Source organism: Cololabis saira, chromosome 3 (assembly GCF_033807715.1).
Source record: "Cololabis saira isolate AMF1-May2022 chromosome 3, fColSai1.1, whole genome shotgun sequence".
Taxonomy (NCBI): domain Eukaryota; kingdom Metazoa; phylum Chordata; class Actinopteri; order Beloniformes; family Belonidae; genus Cololabis; species Cololabis saira.
Genome location: NC_084589.1, coordinates 35477761 through 35503269, shown reverse-complemented (window position 1 = coordinate 35503269; position 25509 = coordinate 35477761). Strand labels below are relative to the sequence as shown.

Sequence of the window (25509 nt, the reverse complement as noted above, 5' to 3'; positions counted from 1 at the left end):
GAAGCCATGGGAAAAGGTAAAAGGGAGGGAAAGAAGTGACAGAGTGGTGGAATGGAAATAAAATAATAATAAAAAATTACTCCTGAGTCTGGCACCTTAGTTTTACCTTCAGCCCACTCAGAGACAAAACTGCTTCATAAACACTTTTGAGATTTCAGCAATTACTGGACGGAAGCTCTTATTGGATGACACTCCCCTTGGATTTACTTCTGTCTTACCCTGAAACATCTTATGCCATTTTCCCACCAAAACAATAACTTAATCAAAGTTTATGCAATGAACGCTGGAGTTTCAGGCAAACACTTAGAACAAAAGCCCGTCTTGCACGTTTATTCAACAACATAACAAGACCCGTGCATTGCAGGGTTAGGCTGGGCCTAATAAAGCTTCGCCAGCAAACAAGTGTGATTTTTGAGTCTGTTAAACATGGCCTCGACTCAAAGTTTCTGAAGTTAACAGATAAATCAACAAAGATGAGCCGAGAGCAGCTCCTGGATCTGAATGTGAGACTTAATTTCAAGTATTTCAAGCTTCAATTTTTTCAAGGAAAGAGATTTAAAGCGCGAGGGCACGTTTTCAATAGTAGCCTGGAAGCGTTTTGAGCTTCGAAAGGTCAACGGGGACATGAAGGCCCTTCATTTCTACAGCACTGGACGCTATGATGGAAAACTACTAAAAGAGTGTCACAATAAATGATTGACAGGTGCAGTCCTTCCCTGAAACATCACACCAGTGCAGGCCTGACTGAGCAAATGTGCTCACTTGTGGGACTTCTGCTCTTGGATTTAAACCTGGACCAACATAACACAAAAGCATTTCACCAAACTATCTTTCTGGAAACATTTGAAGCCTAATATAAGCCATGCAGGGACTAAAGACCTCTCTTTTTCTAGCTCATAAATGTTTAAATTGGAGGTTTTGATAATTCAGACAGTGAAGTTGTAACAGAGAAACCTGATAGCCATAAATGAGCTCAGAGCTCAACTTTATGCAAATAAAAAGCAGGTAATTTGGTGGCCCACCTTTAAAACACTGGTATTATGCAAAAAAAAAAAACCCCATCTGGCTTTTCTTGAAGACAATGAATGAAAATGACTGAAATGATGGATCGTGTTGCCACAGGTCTGAACTTTTAAGACAAATTAAATTTAAGATGTTAGTGGGCAGCTTCAGAGTTATTGGAGAAAAATAAAGCCTTGAAGCAGAGGTCAAAGGTCATATGAGCCTTACAAGGGTTCACAAGATGAATCCGAAGGTGTTTGAAGCCTTCAGGTTTTTCCAATAACATATTGGATAAATCAGAGGGAGATAAAATTCATCATTTGCTGGCAACGTTCACTAGTCCTGGGGGACAAGCTAGTATAGCTTAATCCATAAAAGTTCTGAGTTGAAAACTAGCCGCGAACAAAAGGGTCTGAAAGACATTTATTTTTGAAGGATTATTCAGAATTCTCACATTTTTTTCAGGTTGTCATTCACTACTTGACTATTATTCCTCTTCTGGCTTCAGATTATAACAAACCCAATGTTTCAGTCCAAAACTACGAAGCCAATCTGACTATACTCGAGTTAGACGAGTCGAAACTGAAACAACTCAGGTCACGTCAGGACTCGGCTTCATTAGCCTAAGTATGTTTAAAAGCTAATCATCAAGTTTCCATTTATTTCCCCACCCTCTTTGATTAAGCCCCCTGCTCTGCTGTGTGGTTTTGTGTGGAATATGACTTTAATCTGACAGCAGAAATGAAAAAAAGGAAGATGGTGACTTCATGTTGACACTGTTTGCAGTTGACTGACCACAAAGTCCTGCAGCAATATGCATAAAGGCAAGTGAGAATAATATTCAAAGGCAAGCCGGATCCAGCATCGAGTTGACGCTCCATAGGAAGCAGAAGAGCTGCGGTGCAGCGTGCACGGCTCGCTGAATCAAACCTAACCATCTCGTGTTCAATTCATGAGAGGGCCATTATGTATAAAGAGGTCAGCTAAGCATGTGAATATGCTCCATGTTTGCCTGAAAAATCCAGCAAAGCTTCTTCCCTTAGGGAGAAAACATGAAGAGAAACAAATTATTTCATATAATAAAAAAAAAGGAAAGAGAAAAGGTGGAAACAATAACTCAATGGTCTCGCTCACACCTCTTCCCCTAACCTGGTCTCCAGCCTGCATGCATATGAGCTATAACGACTGCTTCACATATGTGGTGGCCATTTTGCTAGGAAACAGTTTCCAGTTTCGTTCAAGGATTGTGCTTTGGCTGTTGATGTTGTTGTTGTTGGTGGAGGTTGTTGAGTGGTCTCTTGGTAACAATATGTCCAATGCCAGACTAGGGGCGGGGGAAGCCCCAGCTGTCTCTATGTCTAGTTCCCCACTATAACAGCAAACATCGAGAGAATACAACCTTCAACAACACTGTGGGAGACCGAGCTTAACAATTCTGAAATGCACTGATGTACAAGGACGTACGTTAAGCAGGGATTCATGCCACACTTGAAATGATGAAAATAAATATAAGAACTTTATTGTGCTCATACTTGTGCTTGTGGTTTGATTATACAAATAAATAATAAAATAGTGTTTTTTCAAGTGGAGTTTTAATATTTTGACAAGTGCAGAATGCCGACAAGGTCACAGCAGGGATATTGGGGATGGGGATTGGGGAAAACGTGGCTGCAGGAACGTTATCTCGACTCCACAAAAGGAGACGGCGTTCTAGAGTAAAGCAGATGCTTGTCCTGTGATCCAGCACATGTTTACATGAAGGAGCCGCTGTGACATTGTTCTTGCCAGACTACATTCACACCACATGTTGAATGGTAAACTAGAGATTTTAACCACACGCCGGTCTCTGGTGCAATCCAAACTTTCCAGCTGTTTTTTTTTTTTTACTGTTTTCATATTTATATATTACATTCATGCATTGTACTGTAACAAAAAGTTTCATTTAGGAGATTAATAAAGTATCATCCACTTCAATTCAATTCAACTTTTAACAAAGCAAGCGATGCCTCATTGTTGAAGTTTATGCCGACATGGAGCACTTTATGTCTCTTACCCAGAAACGTATTAAAATCATCTCATCTCACTCTTGACAAAAAAAAACATATATTTTCTTTTTTGCATCCTCAGAATTCTCTAACTTTTCATTCAGAATGATTTTGTTTATGACAAACAATGGTATTTACTGTCCTTGCTGAAAACACGATCAAGTGGAGGATCAGTGTGAACTGATGCAAACACTGAATAGACGCCACTTGGACTCATTCTGGATCAAAGACGGTAGAAAGAGTTAAATAGACTTGACTGCACTGAACTGGGCTGTCCTTAATAAACTGGACGAGACTTAATAAAGTCTCATTTGGGGTCTTCAGTGGGCTAAATGAGATTACTCAAGACTAGATCTTAATGATCCCACTGGAGAATAAACAAAGAACTAAGTACCGGTAGAGAGCATAAACAGAAAGAGCTTTTAAACCTTCATGTACAAACAAAACTATGAATATTTAAATGGATATTTAAAAAAGTATTCATTCAGATGAGTCAAAGACCTGGATTTCATGTATTTTTTTTATCTTGTACTGTAACTACTGCCAACCTGTTGCCTGAGTTGTAACATAGGTATTTAATCTTTTTTTCCAGATTAAACAAAGTTAAAATAAAATAAAAATGAATTGTGTAAAGGGCTATATTATGCAACATTTCCAACCATGAAATGTTGAGCTATTATTTAAACTTGTTCTTGTTGCTCAGTTACGGTGATGTTGAGGTACTCACACACTGACATCAACAGCATAGCTGTGAAGTGCTAAGCATGCAAACACCATTTGGACATTTATAAATCTCTGAAGAAACAGTTAGAAGCTAAACAACAGGAGAAGACGGAGGTCAGGGCTCCTTACTCTCCAGGGAGCAACGTGAATGCTTAGCATGTCTGTATAATTAACAACATGCAAGACCACTTAACAGGGGAGTATTATTCTGGATCTGTTTGGCTCAATGTAAACAAGTGGAATAGTCATTGTAATATAAAGACATACAGCCGTTATACCCACTGCCTTTCCCTCCCGTCTCCACGCATTACCTCAATGATGTCGGCATTAGTCCGGCTCTCATGGGGCTCGTTGTACTCGGTGTACTTGAGCAGGACCTTGTCCATGTCGGTGCTGGCATACTGGAACAGCTTGTTGGAGTGGTTGAAGATGATGAGGGCAATCTCGCAGTCGCACAGGACGCTCAGCTCGTACGCCTTCTTCATCAAACCAAACTTCCGCTTGGTGAATGTCACCTGGCGAAAGAGAGGATGATGAGAAACATCAGGAAAAGGAGATGACTGGAAAATGAATGTAGAAGAAATACTACCATCCTGGTAAATCTCAAATAACACATGATGCAGAATAACAAAAACATGTTCTAATTTCATTAAAAAGAGAAATTAAACCTAACTGAACAACATTCAAATGCAGGAATACAAATTTCTTTTTGTTGGTGTGATCTATAGATGGACATTTTTGCTAAATTCAGATTTTCTCTTTTTCTTTTTTCAAATTTGCATATATTAACTTAATAAACAATGAAAGTAAGTAGAGGCATTTAACTTTTATTAGCCCCATAACGTTGAGCATGTTTAACAAGATGAAGCTGTGTAACTGGTAAATTCCACTCTTTTCTATTTATTTATCACAAGGAAAAACTACAAGGTTCCTCCAAGTGACTGGAATATGATGCAATTCCTGACAGGGAAGACATTTGGATTTCTATATGTTTTAATGTGTGTTCCTGTTTAATGTGTATGGGTGGGTGATGTAATGTATGTATTTATGTATCTTGAGGTTGTGTGTGGCGTACGGGGGTGAAAACAAGTTTCCTTGCAAAGGACAAATAAAGCTGAATCTGAATCTGAATCTGAATCTAAACTTTGAACATGCCACATTGACTGGGCCAGAACTCCCTCAGGACGCTCAAATGAAAAATATAAATGTACTGCGCAACCCATAGATAATTATGAAAGTACAGATTGACAACAACCTTAAATTACCTCAGCCTGAATCACATTAGAAAATAAGCAAACACGTCAGGCAGACATTGAGCCATTTCACATCTCAGTCACTTGCACCAACAGAGAAGCTTTTTTCCATTTCTGACGACTCATTCAGTTGTGCTGTGCTTAGTTTGCGGTTTAGCCGCTGCTCCTGTTATCAGATAACTTCCATCTTATGAAAATAGCTACACAAAATAAGAAAAAATGTATAGATGATCAATTAGATTTATGATATAGTCCAAAAGCCAGGTGAGACATGGACCTGAGTCTGTCTGCACGTGGTTGTAAATGTTTGACTATGGTATGTGCAGATGTGGCCTTTTCAAACTTTGATCCAGACATAACAGAGACTCCATTTAAATTATAAAATTAAAAATAAATGAGGTAAATAACAAAATTAATAAAACAAACAATATATTGAATAATGCAATTATTTCTTCAAAAAAGAAAAGCAGTTGCTCACAAAAATAAGCGACTAAAAAAAATATTGTAGATAAAAACAAAACAAAGGTGTGTGAAGGCATAAAAAATATGAGAAAAAACTTTCGAAATAATATTTGTTGGTTGTTGTTTTTTTTAATCTAAAAGTTGAGAAAAGATTAAAAATACGACAATAGTGAAATTAGTGAAATTAATAAATTCTTACTTGATGAGATAAAAACATCCCTGTAGTTATGACCTATCTGGGCATTAGCTAGCATCTCCCCAATGTACTTCCAATTTTCATTTTTCTCATCTGTATAATTTGTTCCCTCCAAAAACCAAAGAATGAAAGTGACAAGTTACAGTTTCCAGTTGTCTGACCTCACTGCATCTCTCAGTTTTGGCAGGAGGCTAAAAAGACGTTTTTCCTAAAACGTTGAGCTGTCCCCCTGAGGCTTGTCCTCATGTCATCTTAGACCAGAGCCGGTTAAACCAGTTTAGTCTCTTTTAAACAATTTTTTTTTTCTTTTCATTTCAAGACTGTTATCAACATTTTAACATATGTTCATGATTTGGTAATCTGAGGCAAACCAAAAGCGTGTTGAACGTAGACAAACCAATACAGTTTATCAAAGGGCAAGATGAGACCTCCAGACAGAGTATCTAAACATTGCTTTTTTTCCTCAAGTATTCCCTTTTTTACTTTGCACACACACTGGCTTTCACTTCCCTCCACATCATCTCTCCCCCTTCACATTCACCCTCCCGGTCGTTTTCACACTCTGTTATGCTCTTTTCCGTGCTCTCTTTCTATGTCACACATGCTCTCATGCTCCCTTTTCCACACTCTCCTTCTGTCACACATTATTCCTCACTTTCCCACACATACACACACACACACACACACACGCACACACACGCACACACACACTTGTACAAGCCCCCTCAGTTTTGAACATGCAGAACAGCACTGGGAGTGTTGCTGAAGCACAGGGTCCTCTTGTTGTGTGCTGATTGGCTTTAGAAGCGCTTTTCTGCTTTAACCAACTGGTATTTACAATCCAGGGAGATTTGGCTTTCTTTGGATTAAACACACAGTATTGCACAAACACAAACACAAAAAGGGAGAAAAAGATTAGAGCAGGGAAAAGAAGAAAAGCCTTCAGTTACTGCAACAATACCTGCTGTTTGATGTTGAAGACATTGGAATAAAGGTAAATATGTACACACATGGTGTTAAAAAAACCAAAACAAAACACATTTCTCATCAGGTGTTTAAGCCAGAACCTACTGTGCGTCACAGGTTGGGGTTGTGACCTGAAGAGCAGAATGTTTGGAAGTTTTTGGACAAGTCTACACCTGCCTTGACTCTATAAAGTGCAATAAAACATACTCACAAGCAAGTTACATCATTATTAAAGACAAGATTTATTGCTTGCCATTGCACAACTAAAAGGCCTTAGACCAGAAAACAGCAGAAGAGATGGAACTGAACCTGCATGACAGTTTCAGCCTGGCCACCGTTGGAAGGCACTTGAACCGGATATCTGCCTAAAATCAAGCTGACTTATGAAAGTTTGGTGGTGGAGACCAGTAAATGCACTGACGACCTTGTGAATGGCCATCTTACGTCTGAGCGCACTCACATAGATGCCCAGTTGACTTAGATTGACAGGTAATATCACAGGAAGTTTCGAAATCCTTTCAAAAACGAGAAGCAGCTGCAGCCGATCGTGACCTGGTCAATGTACTCTCATTTTACCATAGCTCAAAGAAACACCAGAGGTTTCCTCAGGATGGCTCGGTTCTGGGATTGTCTAAAGGTGCAAACAAGTGCCTGTCTTCTCTTACTTATTCGAGTGATAAATTGAAAATGATTTAAAGTCGTACGGCAAAGCCTGGAGTGCCTTCTATTAGCATTCCAGCAAGGGTTTTGCCTGCAAATTAAATGTTGGGTATGAGTTTCACATGGGATATGAACCAATGAGGTACCCCTTATCCTAAGTATTGACAACATTCATATGATTCTGTCACATGGAAGGTGTTGCCACCATCAGATCAACCACATCTTAGATAAACATTAAATGGTGGTTGGTTGGCGGTAGGAGGGATGACTGAATGTTGTTCTGCCAAGTAAAGCAATAACCCATAGAAGGATGGGTGCAACGTTAACAGTACTTCCAGATGCAAACCAAAAAGATAAGAGTTGTATAGAAAAAGCATTAATTGGGACTAGAAAATAATATCAACAAAGGCCGTGCTCTCACTTTCTATGTTAACGCCAACAAAGAATATGGGTGCTGTCTCCTCCAGTGAAACTGGAGACTTTAAAAATACAGAAGCCGAATGGACAAATATAATTCAAGCAAGAGAAACATGAATACACCAATTACTAGAAACACACCAAGAAACTAAGTTGGCTATCTGCTAAAGCCTAATGCAAACCTTCCTCCTGATCAGCATAGTCTTGAAGTTGGTATTGGCTTCTGCATGATCAAACACATCAAGGGAGACTGCTGCAGAGACATCTGCCTTTAAGTTTTGCTTCTCAGCTTTTTTTTTTTTTTACATTTTTAAATTTGGTTTTGAAGCCCGGGCCCCTACTCTGCCCCCACACTGCAGAATGCAATTACAAATATCACTTCAACTAGTGATTTAAAGTCATGAAATAGTTCTCCCTGGGAAGTGAACTCTGCACGTTGGATTATAGTTCCCAGATTCTGCTAGGTATCACTGACACATGCTCCCTTCTGCATCAGGGGCGCCGCTGCAACCTCCAGTGATCCATCGTTGTCACAGACGCACTCCAAGCCCTGCAGGTTTTACCTCTTCAACACGCTGTCACCACTCGGATAGCAAGGTGCACCGAGTTTGGTGTGGAGGTCAGCGGTGGTGCCCACATGTGTCTAAACAATAGTTAATCACACGGACACACAGCCATATCTGGACAGGGTCCTACTGAAGGTACACTGGTGTAAAACTGCAGTGATCTAGGTCATGGTAATTCTATGTTTGAGTAGAAGGGATTGGTTTGTAGAGATGGAGGAGGAAGGTCTGGCTCAGTGACTTACGTGTGACTTGAATGACTGAAGGAAGGATGGCTTAGTAGTGTATAGCCTAAAACTTCCCACCATTTAGAACTGAAGAAGTATTTTTTTAGCACCACCCTAGTGGCTCCTGGAGCTTTTTCAAAAATGTTTTACCTTTTTTTCTTTTTTCCTTTTTTTCTTCTTTTTTCCTTTTTTTAATTATTTTTATTTTTTCTTCTTTTCTTTTTTTTATTCCTTTTTCCTTTCCTTTTTAATCTAGAAATTTTGACTTTTTTCTCGAGATTTTGACTTTTTTCTCGACATTTTGACTTTTTCCTCGACATTTTGACTTTTTTCTCGAGATTAAACTTCAACATTAATCTCGACATTTTGACTTTTTTCTCGAAATTTTGACTTTTTCCTTGAAATTTCGACTTTTTTCTCGACATTTCGATTTTTCTCAACATTTCGACTTTTTTCTCAAAGTGCATAATGAAAAAAAACAATCTTCCTCCAGTTATAACTAATATAGATACATGCAGAATGTGTTGCCTTCATTCTAAGGCATTCTAAAGACTTTTAATTTTTTGCGGCTCCAGACATATTTGTTTTTTGTGTTTTTGGTCCAATATGGCTCTTTCAATATTTTGGGTTGCCGACCCCTGGTCTAGTGTATAGCCTAAAACTTCCCACCATTTAAAACTGAAGAAGTATTTTGAATGAGAGGTGATGCACTCTAGAAGATCCAAGAAAAGAAGGCTATGTGCCTTGAATTAAAGTTTTTAAGGACCTACTAAAAGTGTAAAATTTCAGGTGACCTTCTCGTTCTTATTCATCTAAAGAACAAAGACAGTTCCTAGCTTTTTATCTCACTGTAAAAAAGAATATATTTTGTTCATCTCATCTCTTCCTCCACAGCAATGAATCCGTCTGAATAGCCGAAACTGAGTTTAAGGGATATTTTGTTCAGCTCAAACTAAGACGTTGAAAAGAAGCCATTTCAGCCTGGTAAGTACCTCTGTTAAGGAAGAAATATCTCATAAGGCTAAAGTAATCTTAATATTATCATAATTAAAAATTCTTGCCAAACCTGAGCCCTGATGCTAACTGAGCTGTTCTGAATTTTAGCCTAGAGGTGGAAAAGGTGTATTAAAGTCATCTTTAATTGTAACATAAAAACTAAATTACTTCATGGTGGATTTCAGATTTCCAAAGAATATTCTCTCACTGAAATAGCTGAACAAAGGTTTTTGTTACCGGTTGGTTTCATTTCATGGTAATTATACTGTAGAGGTAGAATTCTGTCACAAAAATGAATGTATTACTGGTTATATTGGTTTACCCGCAGCTGCATTATATCTCCTGCAGCTGTATATCTCTTTCTGCACACTGCTCTCGTGGCAGCGCAGTTTTGAACTAGAACTGTAATTGAAATGAATTGAATGAGGAAAGAAAGAGGAAAAGTTAGAGGCAGCGATAATATAGAAACATCGATGATGAAAGCAAGAGGAGCAGCCATGTGAGACTTTCCATCTCTCCATCTCTCTCCCCTGTGATCACTCAATCTCCTTCCTCATGCTCCTCTCTGTTTCGGCACCTGACACGTTTAAGACTCGTTCATCACTTGTCTCTTTGCTCCTCTTATTTTCTCGCCCTCGTTTTCTCTTCTGTCGCTTTTTCCACATTCCCCCGCCCCCCCTTTCCTTTTGCGGTCCCTCACTCATTGCTTCCTGCTGCCACAAATCAAATTATATCGGGGTCGTATCCATAGGCAACCGACTCCCCTCCTACTCTCCCGTCTCCCCTCTGCCTCCCCCGTTTCCCACCTCATCACGCACTGCTGCCATCATCCTATGCCCCCCGTCCCCACTTCCTCCCGACACCACGTCATCTTTATCTCTCTGCCCATCTACAACCCCCCCGACCCCCCCTTACTCACTCTCACACACAGAATGAGCAGATAAATTATGTGCTGATGCTGGAAAGGGAGGAAATTACAGCTGCGCAGGATGACAAGAAGGGTTGGCGATGAGGAGACAAGCCACTGCAAACAACTGCTCCCCTAACAAATTATAAGGTCATCCACCAGTGCTAAAAACAAACAAAATGACTCCAGACATCCCTCCACAAAACTTGTTTTTTCTTCCTTCTTGTTTTCTTAGAAGAATTGGTCATCAGGATAGTTAGTTTGGGCCTGAGCTACAATCTCGATGTTTACCACAAAGAATAAACAGGCTGGAGGTAATTGACATTAAGAGAAGAATTGCAAGGTAACCAATAGCAACTGAAGAGTAAGGCATCCTCAGTGAGAGGAAGGAAAGAAAAAGCAGAGAAAGAAAGGGGGCGAGTGGTTTTATTTGAGTGTGTATGTGTGTTCTCGTGTGTGTGTGTGTGCGTGCGTGCGTGCGTATGTGTGTGTGTGGGTGCGTGTGTACACAAACGTATTTGAATCAGTGTGTCTTGGCCCGGTTGTGGTTGTGTGGCAGATGGAAGAGGAAACCACCACTGACAGCCGCAACCTCCTCTCGCTGTTTCCTGTAGCCAAAACCTCTCTTTAATTTTTGCTAGCTTACAGTTCATATAGCCAAGTCTTTTTAGAAATTCCTGACATATCAATCCCTTTCCAAACCCCCCCAGAGTTATCTAACATTATCTAACTCTCGCAGTCTCCTATCCCTATTATCAACAAAAGAAAACATCAAAATAACTTTGGACCCTCGTGCCACTCGTCTCTTGGGACAACTGTGCATCGTTTTACCCCAATATGTCACACATCAACAACAAAAAAAACAGCTCACACAGCTACAGACAACATGATGGCAGAGCCAACTAAGAGCCTTGAAAAAAGTAATAATCAAAGAGAAAACAAGCAAGGAGCCAAACAAGGCACTGAATAAAAATGGAAAAATCTACAGTCTACAGGAGGACGTGCTGAGCTAAAACCTGCTTTAACTACAACCTGAAGTTTACTTCAGAGAGATGTAGCCATCACACAGATTGAAATTCTTATGTGTGCATGATATACATCAGGCAGAAAATATGTAATTAATTGAAAAGTGATTTTTACCAATGTCAAAAATGAGGTTAAATCAGTTTATGTTCAAATTGTGGGCCAATTTTACAGGAATTGAACCACAATAGAGATGGAAAGTGTAAGGAAGCCTTGTTCGAAAAGTTAAAAATCCCATCATTTGTCACCATGAAACTTTGGTCTATCTGTACAAATGTTACAGATGGAGAAGACTTCAAGAGGAAAAGCAGGCTTGATTTAAAACAAGTAGCACAATCTCAGTTCACTTTCAGAATCTGGGTCAGAGTTTATTCAAGCCATATCAAGTCCATGGTCTAATTCTCACAGCAATAATTAAGCCTATTAATTTATAATTTATTTATTCTTAGTTTTCCGTCAATTAATGTCTAAGCTAAGGCAGGAGAGGCTCATGAGTGTCACATTCAAATCGTTTCTCTGAAATCATAAGGCTTTCTCACACATTGCTACCAAGTTATCTGGTTTAAACGTCTCTAAAATACTCAAGTCTCAGTGAAGGAAGAAAGACAAAGTGACAGGATTCCTGTGCATTTGTTTTTTGGAGTTAGGAATAACATAATAGTTACCCAAAATTGACTTTGGACTTTAGTTTTATAGTTATTTTTAATTAAAGTTAAGCCGTGTGTATAGAAACTCTTTTAAAGGAAGATTTGATCTCTGATACTTGGGCTTCTGCAGCTGCGTTTTAATCATTTACATTTCAGAAACTTTATTCCTGGTCCTGAAGTCACAAATCATTCCAGACTATATATCTTTTCCAAATGGCCAAAGATCTTTCCAAAACATCAAGTAAGGTCAACGAGCAGCATTTTTAAACTATGTCAGGTTTTCCAAGCAATCAGAAAATGAAGAATGGAATTGATGGCTGATTGGTCTTAGTCCCATAAGTTCAAAATACTTCGTTCAATCTTTTTATTACTGCACAGCCACCTTCCATTTGACTCGTGTGCTGTCCATGGTCCTGAACCAATAAACACAATAAGACATTTGGATGTTAAGCTAAAAGTTTAACACTTGATAAGATAAGTAAATGTATTTATTAATGTAAATCACAGCCAAACGAGACAGCAAATTCTCAAACAACTTAACAAATGGCATGGATTGTCATTTTTGCATGTATAGACGATTACACTTGTCATACTGTAGTACAAGCAACAAGTTGCTGTTGTCTAATAATCAACATGATCTCTGCCTGTTTGTGAACGACACACTAAAATGCACCAACCTTACTAGATCGCTTGTATCCTTAATAAAATAATCTAGCAGCATTGAAACAAAACAAAAATCCACACAATGGTAGATAGCAGTACGAGCAACTCCAATCTTTTCTAGAAAGCCGCCCCATGCTATTTTGTCCAGCTTAGTTAATATGGTCCAATTTATTCACAGGCTGTGCCTTCAAAAATTCTTTTATCCAAAGAAGCAGATTTTTAATATACTCCTTGGCATGTTTTAGATGCTCCACAGATGTTTCTTGGCATAAATATGATTATGCATTCAAGATTCTTTCATTTCTGGGAGGAAATATTTCCTTCTCTCTGATCTTACTGCTAAAATGGGTCACGGTGTTAATGAAAAGTCAACTATTTCTGTGTTATCTTTGATGTGACAAATGCTATTCATAAATCTGAAAAAAAGAAGAATCAAGTGCACCCCAACATTACTGGTCCTTCTCTGTGTTCTCTCTTGTGATTCTTTCAATAAGAAATATGGATTTTCAGATTGCTGTCATTTTTCCAGCTGGGGCCCACTCTCTGAACGCTGTTTATTTTGTGGAGCTTATGGCAGCATCTCTGAATCAACATGTAGGAGGGTGACGGAGGGTGCATGTACTCCAAAATTCATTTGATTTCCTTTCAGAGGCTGCGCTGTTCATTAGCTGAAGCAACACAGAGCAAGCCTGTAAAAAGCACTTCTTTTTTTCCAGCTTTACACTCGGCTCCACTTCAAACACTAAATGTTGCTGATGGAACAACTGAATCTTGTTTTACTGTGTAAGTTACTGTGGGCAAGAACATCAGATAAACAGAAAAGAAAAAAAATCCAAGTGCTGACTACAGTTTTGGCTCAATACAGGCATCAAAATGTCATCATGCAGACTCTTTTGCCAACATAATTAAGAAACCATTTTCTGCTTCCTAATCGCTTGATAGTGGTCAATGCATTCATTCTGAATCTGACATTATGACCGTGTATTACTACACAGGGCTTCACCTGACAAACTGTTTAACACCTGATAAAAATGCAGACTCCATTAACCAGAGACTGCCCCAACAACAAAGTGCTACAACATTACCCCTCCCCTAAATGTGTGGTTGTGTTCTGATGAATGATAAGCCATCATACTTCACCGACCTCTGCAGGAACCACTTAATATTCCTCATAGAAATTAAACTTGCAAGGATTGATGAGGAGAAAACTGAGGATGGTTTACCAAACCCTACAGCCATCTCGTTGTTAGGTCTCATTTAGCTAGGCACTTTCTATGCTCCCTCTTCCTCTCTTTGTATTTTTCCTCATCTCTATCTCTCTGCTTTTGAATGTGGGCACGTCAAACCCATTACTCAATCTGCTCAATGGAGCGAGGCCCATTTACCAGTTGACTCATTTTAGATGGATCATTTATCCTTTCATCCTCTCTGACAATACCGCTGATGTAATCAGAAGAACTGACTTTTTTTTGGTCTTGTTTTTTTGGGTGGTGCTACAGTATCATACTTTCTTGTTCTTCATCACTGTAGGCAAGAGAGCTTCTGCGAGCTCCACAACAGCCCTGCAGAGTCATCTGAGACTCATGCAACACAATGCCATGATAATATTCTGTTGTAGCGCAGCTAAGAAAGCGCCTAAAAGTTGCTCGGGGAACATGGGTTTGCGAAAACAAAGAAGATCCCTGTGGGAACGCTTCTCAGCATAGCGAGCAACAGGTTCGAGCTTTATCTCAAAAACTTTTCCAAAAAATCATATTTTTTGATTCTGAGATGCAAACATTGCATGACTGCAACTTCATTGCTAATTTCATTTACCAGTTTTCAATTTAACAATTCAAATTTAATGTAGTTATAATATATATATATATATATATATATATATATATATATATATATATATATATATATATATAAATTGGGGCTGTGCGATTAATCGATTTTAAATCTGAATCGGATTTATTAATCAAGACGATGTTAAAAAAAGGAAAATCGGAAAATCGATTTTCCTTTTTTGCATCACAGACAGAGCTCGTCTAGTCATCTTTGTTTTGTCAAGAAAATTGTAAATGTTGTCACTTTACTAAACTCAAGGAGGATTTACAGTATCTTTCAATTGCACTTCATTCCCAATAGGAAAATTTGTTTGATATTTTTCTTTAAAAATAAAACTATTTATTCCATTGTCTTTTGTAGTTTTACCAAAAAAATCGAAATCGAAATCGAAAATTGGGTTTTCAGAGAAAACAATCGTCATTTCATTTTTGTCCAAAATTGCCCAGCCCTAATATATATATATAATTTATTACAGTGATACAGCACAGGATTGCTGCATGTTTTTGTGAGGGTGGCTCACATTAGCTACCCGAGGGAACACGGGGAGAACATGCAAACTCCACACAGAAAGGCCCTTCATCACCCAGGATATGGGTGCTGAGGACATGAGAAAATGAACACGCCCTCAACACCAACAGCCTCCCCGGTGAGAAGTGAACCCAGGTCCTTTGAGCTGTGAGGCGGCTGCACTACCAGCTGCACCACCATGGCGCCTGAAAATATAGATAAATACTTCTAACTAAAACTACTCCTGCTTCCAAAAACTGCATGAGGACCAGGATGTAAATAATAGAGCAAATCGAGGGCCGAAGAACATAACCATATCTGAAAATTTCACTTTTTTGGGAAAACACAAAAAACTGTGTTGTAGAATGCTATTTTGTTTTAAGGACACCTAGATGGGTGGAAATAACGTACAGACAGGCTGATTAGGTGCAGCCCACCTTGTGATGTCATCTAAAGTGAAAAACACCAGTCAGACAATTTTGCAGATAGGAGGTTATGTTCTTCGGCCCTCGAAATGGTCTTTCTCATTGTATCTTCAAATTTCAACAACAACATACTAATCTTTTAACTGAATTGAATTTGAATTTGTAGTGATTGTGCCATTGCAGTGTCTGTAGCCATGGTTCTTGTACGGAAACGTGACTTGCAATGAACTGGACATGTCTGAGAGTGGCAGGATGAGCGACTGGGGTGAAAACCAGCCAATTCCTGTCACGGTCTGACTGACTCTGTTGTAAATCTTGCCTTTGGCTGTGAGGTCACAGCACCTTTAGATGTATGCATTTAGTTTTAGTTACATCACAGCTAATGTGTGTTGTCAAAAGCATGTAACTCAGTGCCAGACTGACATAGATGCTGCCAGATGATGGGCAGCAAAGTTTCTGAGGCAAGTGGAGATTGTTTAGTACTATCATTCCCATCATTCCTCGAGATATCAGACAACACATCAGCTTCTTAATTAAGTGGTAATATGACCAGAAGAAATACATACAAATTTACTACACATATACTATAGATCCAGTTTTGACCATTCTTAAGCTATGACTCATTACAGACCCAAGATTTAAAGATTTAAAGACACGACTGCATGCCACAAGAACAGGTGGAGCCAGGCTGCAGCAGCAAAGCACCTAGAATTTGATTGTGTTGCAAGTTTTTGATCTTAAATTTTTTTTCCAAATATCATACATATGGATCACTACAAAAACAAACAATCAAAAGAAACAACAGCCAAAATAGGAGTCATTGTAAAAAACAAAAGACGTGATTTTCACAGGAATTTCACTCTGAAGACACCACATCACATCCACCAGCTTTCATGTTACAATGATGATTCTCTTCATCTTGATTCATCTCAGAAACTGCATGTAACTCTTCATGTTGGCTTAATAGCTGATGCCCCATATAAGGGTTAAAACTACTGAATATTTAAAACTGTTGCACATAAAATGCACCCTATTGCACTGTTGCAAACGTCTCGCACTATAGGAAACGAACAACAGTATGAAAAGAGGATTACAGCTGAATTTTCTTACATTTAAACATCATCTCACTGAGTTTTTTTTTTAGTGTGGTTCATCAATACTGAACAGCACATGGCATGAAACTGGCAGTTGTTTTTCTCTACAACAGTTTGGATATTCCAGTGCATACACAAGAATCAGGACCAATTTGGGTTTGTTTTGTTGTCTGCATCAGCTCACAGCCTGGACGAGCACAGGACTGAGCCACTAATTATACAACCAACAACAACCCAGTCCACCTCTGACGTTGCACTTTTAGAGTTATACGGTATCCCCAACAGCTACTTGCAACTTTAATTCCTGTCCTGATAGCATCCCTAGCTAAAAATAAGCGTCTTTATTATGCACAATTATAAGGCATGCGGAAATTTAAGTGAGGTCAGTTAAAGGTCCTTACACATTCAAATATTGTTAGCTCATTTGACTGATGCTGACCTGTCTGTTGCGTTCGTCAGTGATCCTTTGAATCTGGATCTTTTTCCTCCCCATGGTTCTGGTGTTGCAGTGGGAGGAACGGGGGAGCAGTGGTAATATCTGAGGTCACAGATGGCTCTTGTTGTGTTCTTTCCTCTTTAAATGTTCAGTTGCTTTCAGTTTACTCTCTTTTTTCACACTGACGTCTTTTTGAGGCACCTGAGCACAGAGGCTTTCACCACAATGGCTGAAAAAATAAATAAATAAATAAATAGATAAATAAATAAAAAAGAGGGAGAAGGAGAAGAAGAAGAATGGGGTGCACGGCTCCCTCGTCAGATCATGGTCTCGTTGCTGGGGGCAGGTCATCCACGCTCTGGCTCCACTGGGATCTTCTGCCCTCCCCTTCACCTCAGCTGGGCAGCTCCTGGAAAACGACACAGAAACATTCATCACACTGAGGCAGACTTAAAAAAGGGCAGAGAAAGGCTGTGTTTATAGACTCTGACCCAATTTGGATGCGATAAACTTCACTTTGAACTAATGTATATGAGGGAATAAATGACGCAGCAATGTATTTAAGGCACATTTGGCTGAAACGATGAAGAGATTGGGGAAGGGGGGGTGTGGGGGGGTGTTTGCGGTGCTACACGCAGAGCAAGAAGCCCTCGGGGGTCTGCGAGGAGGGAGGCTGTGCTGTGTCAGCTTCATTAGAGGCATCACCGCCACATCGCTGATCTGCTGGTCGCCCACGGCAACCGGCTGCCCAGCCTGGGCCGCCTGACATGCCGAATGTGATTCCCCAATAAGAAGCATAAGAAATTAGCCACTGATTGTTCAGATTCTGCATATTTTCTGTTTCCAAAACACTGTCTTGTCTGATGACCGTTTCTTAACAGTAAACTGAATTTGTGTTTCACATAATCTGTATGATGACAGTCACCTCTGAAAAGATGGAAAATACCCCCCTTTTTGACAAAAATTTGATGGATTTTGAGACTAAGGATATACATCTGACATATTTGCAAAGCACAATGAGAGGGCAAGCTTTATAATTCCTCATTATTATTATCATTATTATTAATATTATTATTAATAATAATAATAATAATAATAATAATAATAATAATAATAATAATAATAATAATAATAATAATAAAAATAATAATAATAATAATATTATTATTATAATTAGTATTATATTATTATTCCTCAACAAAATGTCATATTAACTAATTCCAATGAATGGCAAGAAAAAACAAAATAAGGATGGTAAGAAATGGGTTTAGAAGTGTTGCCCGATCAAAACTGGAGGATTGGTACATTATAAAGTTAAACTGCAAATTTCACAAGAACACAACAAAGCCAGAAAGCCCAGAGTGTTTCTGCAAATTCATGCAAACTTATGAATGAATGAGATGGCAGAAGTCCAGGAATGGCAACAGACTCGAGGACTGTTTTAGGTCCTGTTACTACTATTTGTGTTTCAGCTATAAAAATAGCACTCTATATATACATACAAACTGTGTGTTCACACCACACACACACACACACACACACACACACACACACACACACACACACACACACACACACACACACACACACACACACACACACACACACACACACACACACACACACACACACACACACACACACACACACAGAAACAGTGGTAGCCAAGTGGCAGCATTGCAGAACTGAAGCATCTGGAAATCTGTGCATACAGACACAACATCAGCTCCTCAGTGTTGTTTGCGTTCCTGCTACCTGGGGGAGCAGCAGCAGAAAAACACCCTCTATTTACATCCATTCTTATGAAACAAAGAACTTGAAACTGCCTGTCATGAGACTGACATTTCTTTTGTGCTGCTTCAGGCGCTGCACCGCATGCTCATTTAGAGAGAATGCAATTGGCTTAGCTTTGGTGATAAGTTGCTTATGAATTATGCACTGATGGGGAAGAATGGAGGGGGTGTTGAAGGAAAGAGGGTGCTATGAGAGTCATAATTGCTTTGTAAAAAGACTTGATGGAGAACTCGAGGCTGGCTGGACCTGGTTCTTCTGCAGAGAGCTCCAGAAGCCCACTGTTTTGTATTACCAACATTTGTCATATATGAGCTTCAAGCTCCTTCAAGCAAGATAATCTTCTATAAAAACCATCTTTAACTCCTCTGCTTCGGCTCATCTTCACCTTAACCCTTGTGACTTGCACAGATTTAATAGGATGCTTCAATATAGGATTCTACCTGGATCACCTCATTAGTGTCCCTCCAGAAACAGCCCTTATTTCTAACAAGCAGCGTATTCATTTTCTTTTTTTCCTCTCCATCCAACATCAAATGACAAAATGAAAAGGCAACATATTCGAACAAAATAATAACAAGGTGTGTGTGTTCATCTTCTCTCCAGCGCTTGTTAGCCACAGAGCATGTGAGAGACAATTGCAGTGAAGTTCAAAGGCAGCGAACTGAGGGATTTGTCTTTAGGCTGTGGGCCGATCACACATGAAAAGGCTGCTTTATCTGCCCGGGGTGGTCAAGTCTCGACCTTTTACCCTTCATGCCGCTGCAACTCACTTCCCATGTCTGATGTCAGGCAGAATCTCGGCTCTCACATGGGAAGCAGAGGGCCTGGAGTGTGTCTGCTGCTTTGCTGAACAGGCGAGAGTGATAAAGAGGCTCTGGACAATGAAAAGATAAACGCTGATAATTAGGAATCTACAACAAACCTAAATTAGGACCCTGGGGAACACCTAAAGCTGTCAAGAAATGTTATTTCTTGAGGGGCATTTGAGTTTCTTTTTTTTTTTTTTTTTACATTCTTCTGAAACATTTAGAGATAAAATAGTCATAGAACGCATTCACCATAAGATTTGGCACAAACATTAACTGCTTTAAGTTTTTGCAAAAACAACATTTCCAGTTTTAAAGTAGACCTGCTAGAATATTTTCTACTGTCATGATTTAATGAAAAATATGTTATTACTGTGTAATCAATGTTGAAAAAGCTGTGATTACTTTTCTCCCCCTCGAATCCAGCATGATTTCAAGTACATGCACAAAAAAAGAATAAAAAAACAGCAGAACCTCAAAACCAAATTGCTAAAGGAAAATCTCCAGTGTGCTTAGGTGTCGTCTGAAATCGTGTAATGCATCCAACAGGGCCATTAGGGTGAGTCTACCAATGACTAATATCAAAAAACCTTACAGAAGTGTGTTGATTTTAAAACAATAACAGGGAAGGAAAAACAGACAAAAAGGAGTAAAACAATACAGAAATTATCATCAATAAGGCTCCTGGACATCAATAAGTTTCTTGAGTGAGCATCAAAACGTGGATGACAAGGGTTAAGTGACTTGCCATTGGGCATGTCAGCCAGATTTTTCCCAGCCAGTTGCAGTATAGGGAACTACTGACCTTTCCCGTGACAACCTGCCTTGCTGTCCTCTAGGCTGAATATGCCCTTGATATTAACTGATACACTGCCACCAATGTATCTTCTACAAGCTGAATGTATCAGAATCTGCAGAGAAGGTGCAAAGCAACTGTGCCGGATTCCTGACACACACAAAAATAAACCACTTACACGCAAAGAAGTACAGCAGGAAACCATGGTGTTTGGGCTAGAGATGCTCTGTGTCAATAGGGCGCCCCGATTGCTTTTATGGATGAGATGTCACTTTATTATCCGCTAACAAAACCTTATGTGTGAAAACTAATGTGTCACAGTGCAATAATGGAGACAGTAATGAGTGGTAATCAAAGCAGAACAAAATCAGTATCAGACTCTTTGGTGTCGTTGTACAGCTAAATTTGGGTGGCAGCTATTAAAAAAACAACAGGTACAAGTCTTTAAGTAAGATCATTTTCAAAAAAGCTTACAGTTTAAAGGCGTTTGCAAGGATGTTGCACAGTCAAAAAGTATATTGTAAAAGAGTCAAGGGTGGACAAATACATGTCATCGAGTGATGTGATTTCAGTGTCTTATTAGCATGCCAAATACGATAACTCTCACAGAACATTGAAGAAGCAATAAATTGGTCAAGTCTGGACTGATTTATCTGTCCGCTCGTGATGGTGTTTGTACAGGACAGAGGCAAGAGTCAGCAGAAAGGGCCTGGTAGTCGAGGGGAAGGAGCGCTGAAGGTAGTTCATTGCTGGTGGAGCGGCGCCAGAAAACTTCTGAGGGAGAAATCTATCACTTTAACCTACTCAGCAGTGAGTACCAACAGTGAGCCAAACCTAACTCCAACTATTTCCACTGCAGACCGTCAAACAGCGATTACGCTAACCTAGATGGAGCTGGTTCTTTAAAGCTGGAAGTAAAGAGTGCCAAAGTCATGGGAATTTTCGGAAATGTAATACTCTCGTATACACATGCTTCTGCCAGTTATACTGAGGAAAGTTGTACTGAGGGCAGTGAGTTCAAAGACTTAGTGTAAAGATCAACAGATACGACAAGATTAATTCATGTCAGACGAAGAGCTAGCAGGTAATAACTTCTGAAGTATACCATCCCTGGTATTGTTTATTCAAAAATAGTGTCCAACCGATCAGCCTTTTTTTCGATTATTTCGATCACCGATTAGGGGGAAATCAAAAAGACCGATAGCCGATATCAGCCGATACGATTATTACCCTTTTTTACCTTTTTGGGAGAAAACAAATTTCAATACAAGAATTCATTTAAATGAATGGTGAGCAATTTATTGCTTTAACTAGGAAAGACAGCAATATTCACTTTGCACGGCTCACACATCAAAAGTGCAAATTATGGAACATCAAACAAAACAAGCAGCATTTCAGTTATTAAAAATAACATTAAGTGAATTTTCTCTTTACATAAAATAAAAAAGCTGCCTATAAAAAATAACAAATTAAGAGGAATAACAGCCTCAATTTTAGAACAGTCAGGCACAATACTCCCAATTCCCAGACCCAAACCACAGCAAGTGCCTACTTGGAGGTAGTAACAGTAAGCTAACTAGTACACATGACAAACAACCAAACAGTACAGGTTGTGAAAATGGCTACACAGGTTGTTTTTTTAAGTGCAAATATTTACTTAAGTTTACTTAAGTTTGAGCATGTTGAACATTCTTAATACAAAAAGAAAAGGCAGTATTTCAGTAAATTTCTTAATTTTTCTTTAAAAAAAAAAAAAAAAAAAACGAAATTATTTATTTTTGATTTTTTTTTTGGGGGGGCCGATACCGATTATTAATAAAATTCTGAATATCGGTCGCCCACTATTCAAAAATAATTATTGAAGATATCCAGTCTCTTAATTTAAGACATACAATCACCAGCAAACTAAACAAGTGAAGAACACACAACAATAACCAAGATACAATCTAATTTTCTGCTACTACCACTACCACTACTATTACAATTACCACTTCCATTTCTATTACTATTACTATTCCTACTTCCATTACTATTACTACTACTACTACTACTGCTACTACTACTGCTACTACTACTACTACCACCATTACTACTGCTACTACTATAACTACTACCACAATTACTACTAGTAGTATTACCGGTACTACTACCACTACCATTACTACTGCTACTACTACTACCACTACCATTACTACTGCTACTACTATTACCACTACTACTAGCACCATTACTACCAGTACTACTATTACTAATACTGCTGCTCCTACTACTTTTAGTAGTACTTTTACCTTTGACATGATGTTAGAACAAAACATTTGTGGTTAGGTAAAACATATTGCACTGTAAATAAATTCCCCACGGTAAGAATTTGCCATCTCACGGTAAAAACGATAAATTGAGGAAATGAGAAAGAAAGAAAGAAAGAAAGAAAGAAAGAAAGAAAGAAAGAAAGAAAGAAAGAAAGAAAGAAAGAAAGAAAGAAAGAAAGAAAGAAAGAAAGAAAGAAAGAAAGAAAGAAAGAAAGAAACGACTATCGTTATTGGGATAAATGCGAAAAAGAAAGAAAGTTAGAAAGAAAGAAAGAAAGAAAGAAAGAAAGAAAGAAAGAAAGAAAGAAAGAAAGAAAGAAAACGACTATCGTTATTGGGATAAATGCCAGAAAGAAAGAAAGAAAGAAAGAAAGAAAGAAAGAAAGAAAGAAAGAAAGAAAGAAACGACTATCGTTATTGGGATAAATGCCAAAAAGAAAGAAGGAAAGAAAGAAAGAAAGAAAGAAAGAAAGAAAGAAAGAAAGAAAGAAAGAAAGAAAGAAAGAAAGAAAGAAAGAAAGAAAGAAAGAAAGAAAGAAAGAAACGACTATCGTTATTTGGATAAATGCAAGAAAGAAAGAAAGAAAGAAAGAAAGAAAGAAAGAAAGAAAGAAAGAAAGAAAGAAACGACTATCGTTATTTGGATAAATGCAAGAAAGAAAGAAAGAAAGAAAGAAAGAAAGAAAGAAAGAAAGAAAGAAAGAAAGAAAGAAAGAAAGAAAGAAAGAAAGAAAGAAAGAAAGAAAGATTCCCGTTGATGACACTTTTTGTATTGGTATTTTTTTTATCGTTATTGGGATAAATGCCAGAAATTATCGTGATACATTTTTTTGTCCATACCGCCCATCCCTAGTTCACACTGCACTATACAAGACAGGGATGACTTGTAACCAGGAATTGTTACACAACTTTGTTTTGGAGATGCAGACAAATTCACCATGACACGGTTTTCCCATGACACTAGGTTTCATGCATACATGGCAGTAAAGAGGAAAATAGTAAGTGAGTAAAAGTGGTGGTTTAGAGAAAGATAGTATGGATAACAATAAAATATACGTGAAAAATGATTGTGTCAGTTAGCAAAATAACTTTCTGAGGGAAAAAAAAGAAAAGAAAAAAACACACAGAGGCTGTGTGATATTTCTTCCTGATCTGCAGAGGAGTTCATGGCTTCAAGTTTCAAGAAGAGGAGTGGATGGCTGGATGTAGCAGCTGAAGTCATGACCTCTGCAGCAGGCTGTAAAAATGACTGATCTGTCCCTCTGTTTGAGGTTGGAACGATCGATATTTCCCCAACATTTATTCATCATTCATTGTTCAATCAAACAGGTCTGCCATGATGGACAAAACACAAGATGACAAATGATGCTCCGCACAACTGAGTCACATGAAATCAACTCAGCAGATGTCTAAGGTTATTGAATGTTTATCAGTTTTGTTCAGGGAGTGAGTGTCATGAAATAAAGTATTCCTGCAATTGTACAGAAGTCCAGCTACTTAATTTATATGCCAGATAATTCTTTAGGTTTAACTATTTTTGATCTCCTGCTGCAAGTGCCAACTCTCAGAATGTGCTTCAAGGAATTCCTTGAATGCACCTGCTTCAAGGTTTAATGCCTTCCTCATAAGGGAATAAGTGCTTAGGTCCACAAACACAGTTACCCAGCTTAAGAATGCAGACGGAGAGGGAAGAGGAAATGTCTAATAGAGTTCTTCCTGTTTAGGACACAGAAAGAAACAACAATGAGGTTGAGGTTGAATGAATGTTGGAAGGTTTACGTGCAAGTGAGCAAATGAAAATCCTTCACCCGAGCCGCCGAAGCTCGGTTTGCGGCCCAACCTTGAGGGTGTTCTGCCAGCGCCAGCTGTGGGATATTTACAGCCTATTACCCTATGTTCCCGGGAAACCATTGGACACTGCTCCTAGCACACTCAGGCTTCAGGTCACCAAGAAGGTATCTTCGCAATATCAACAAAACCCTAACGGTTGACTGTGGTAGGAGCTTCAGCAGGTGGAGCGAAGGGAGGGCAGTGTGACAAATAGTGGAGGAGGGGAGCTGCTGGCTTTACATCTGAGGCCTGGCTTGTGATTGTGATTGTGCCTGTACATCTAAGCTGCCAACGCTGGCAGTGGAATATGATCTCCCCTTCCTTTCCCCCCCCCTCTTCTCCTTCTAACCAATCATGGACGAGACTTTGGAGAGGTGGGGGAGAAAGGAAGGCTGATGCACTGCAAGGGCAGCACTTCAGAGGTGGTGGTGGTGGTTTAGGGGGTAGGATGAGATGGGACAGGAGGGGTGGTAACGAGATCTGTGCCTTTTGGCTCGCGAATCATGCCTGCACTGTCGGGCTGCTATCAATACTGCCATCTAACCAAACGAGCACGTACACACGCCTCCAAACTAATATATAAAGACCAAAAAAAATGCAAAAACAGCAATGAGAGAAAGACAGGCACCGATCTACTGTTTACATTCAAGGGCTCTGGCATGAATATAGCAAAAATATCTTGATAATACCCATGATTCACTATGCATGCGAGTGTGAGGTGTGTCTTTTGTCCAGAGGCTTAGAAACCATGTGGCGCAGAAGAGACTTGCTGGCAGGGAACACAATACGATTAATGCGGTTTGTTGACTTTAAGACTGCCACTGCTTTACTAGTAAGGACTATGCGGTTTGACCTGTCAGGTTACAACACAGCCAAAGGTGAACAGTTCTCAAAGCCCCACCCAATCCCTGAAAGGTATGAGCTGATTG

At 39.0% G+C, this 25509-nt stretch overlaps 1 protein-coding gene across 9 annotated transcripts in view; it reads right to left on the bottom strand.

Moving 5' to 3' along the window:
• Positions 1 to 25509, bottom strand: part of mef2d (myocyte enhancer factor 2d) — a 121021-nt gene that overhangs the window by 50520 nt on the left and 44992 nt on the right. For all 9 annotated transcript variants that reach the window (XM_061717369.1, XM_061717363.1, XM_061717371.1 and 6 more), the window contains exons 2-3: positions 17049 to 17454; positions 4082 to 4285 (exon numbers count right to left, since the gene is read on the bottom strand). In XM_061717369.1, coding sequence (XP_061573353.1) covers positions 4082 to 4285; positions 17049 to 17102 — 258 coding nt within the window. In that variant the 5' untranslated portion in view covers positions 17103 to 17454. The remainder of the gene's footprint in view (positions 1 to 4081; positions 4286 to 17048; positions 17455 to 25509) is intronic.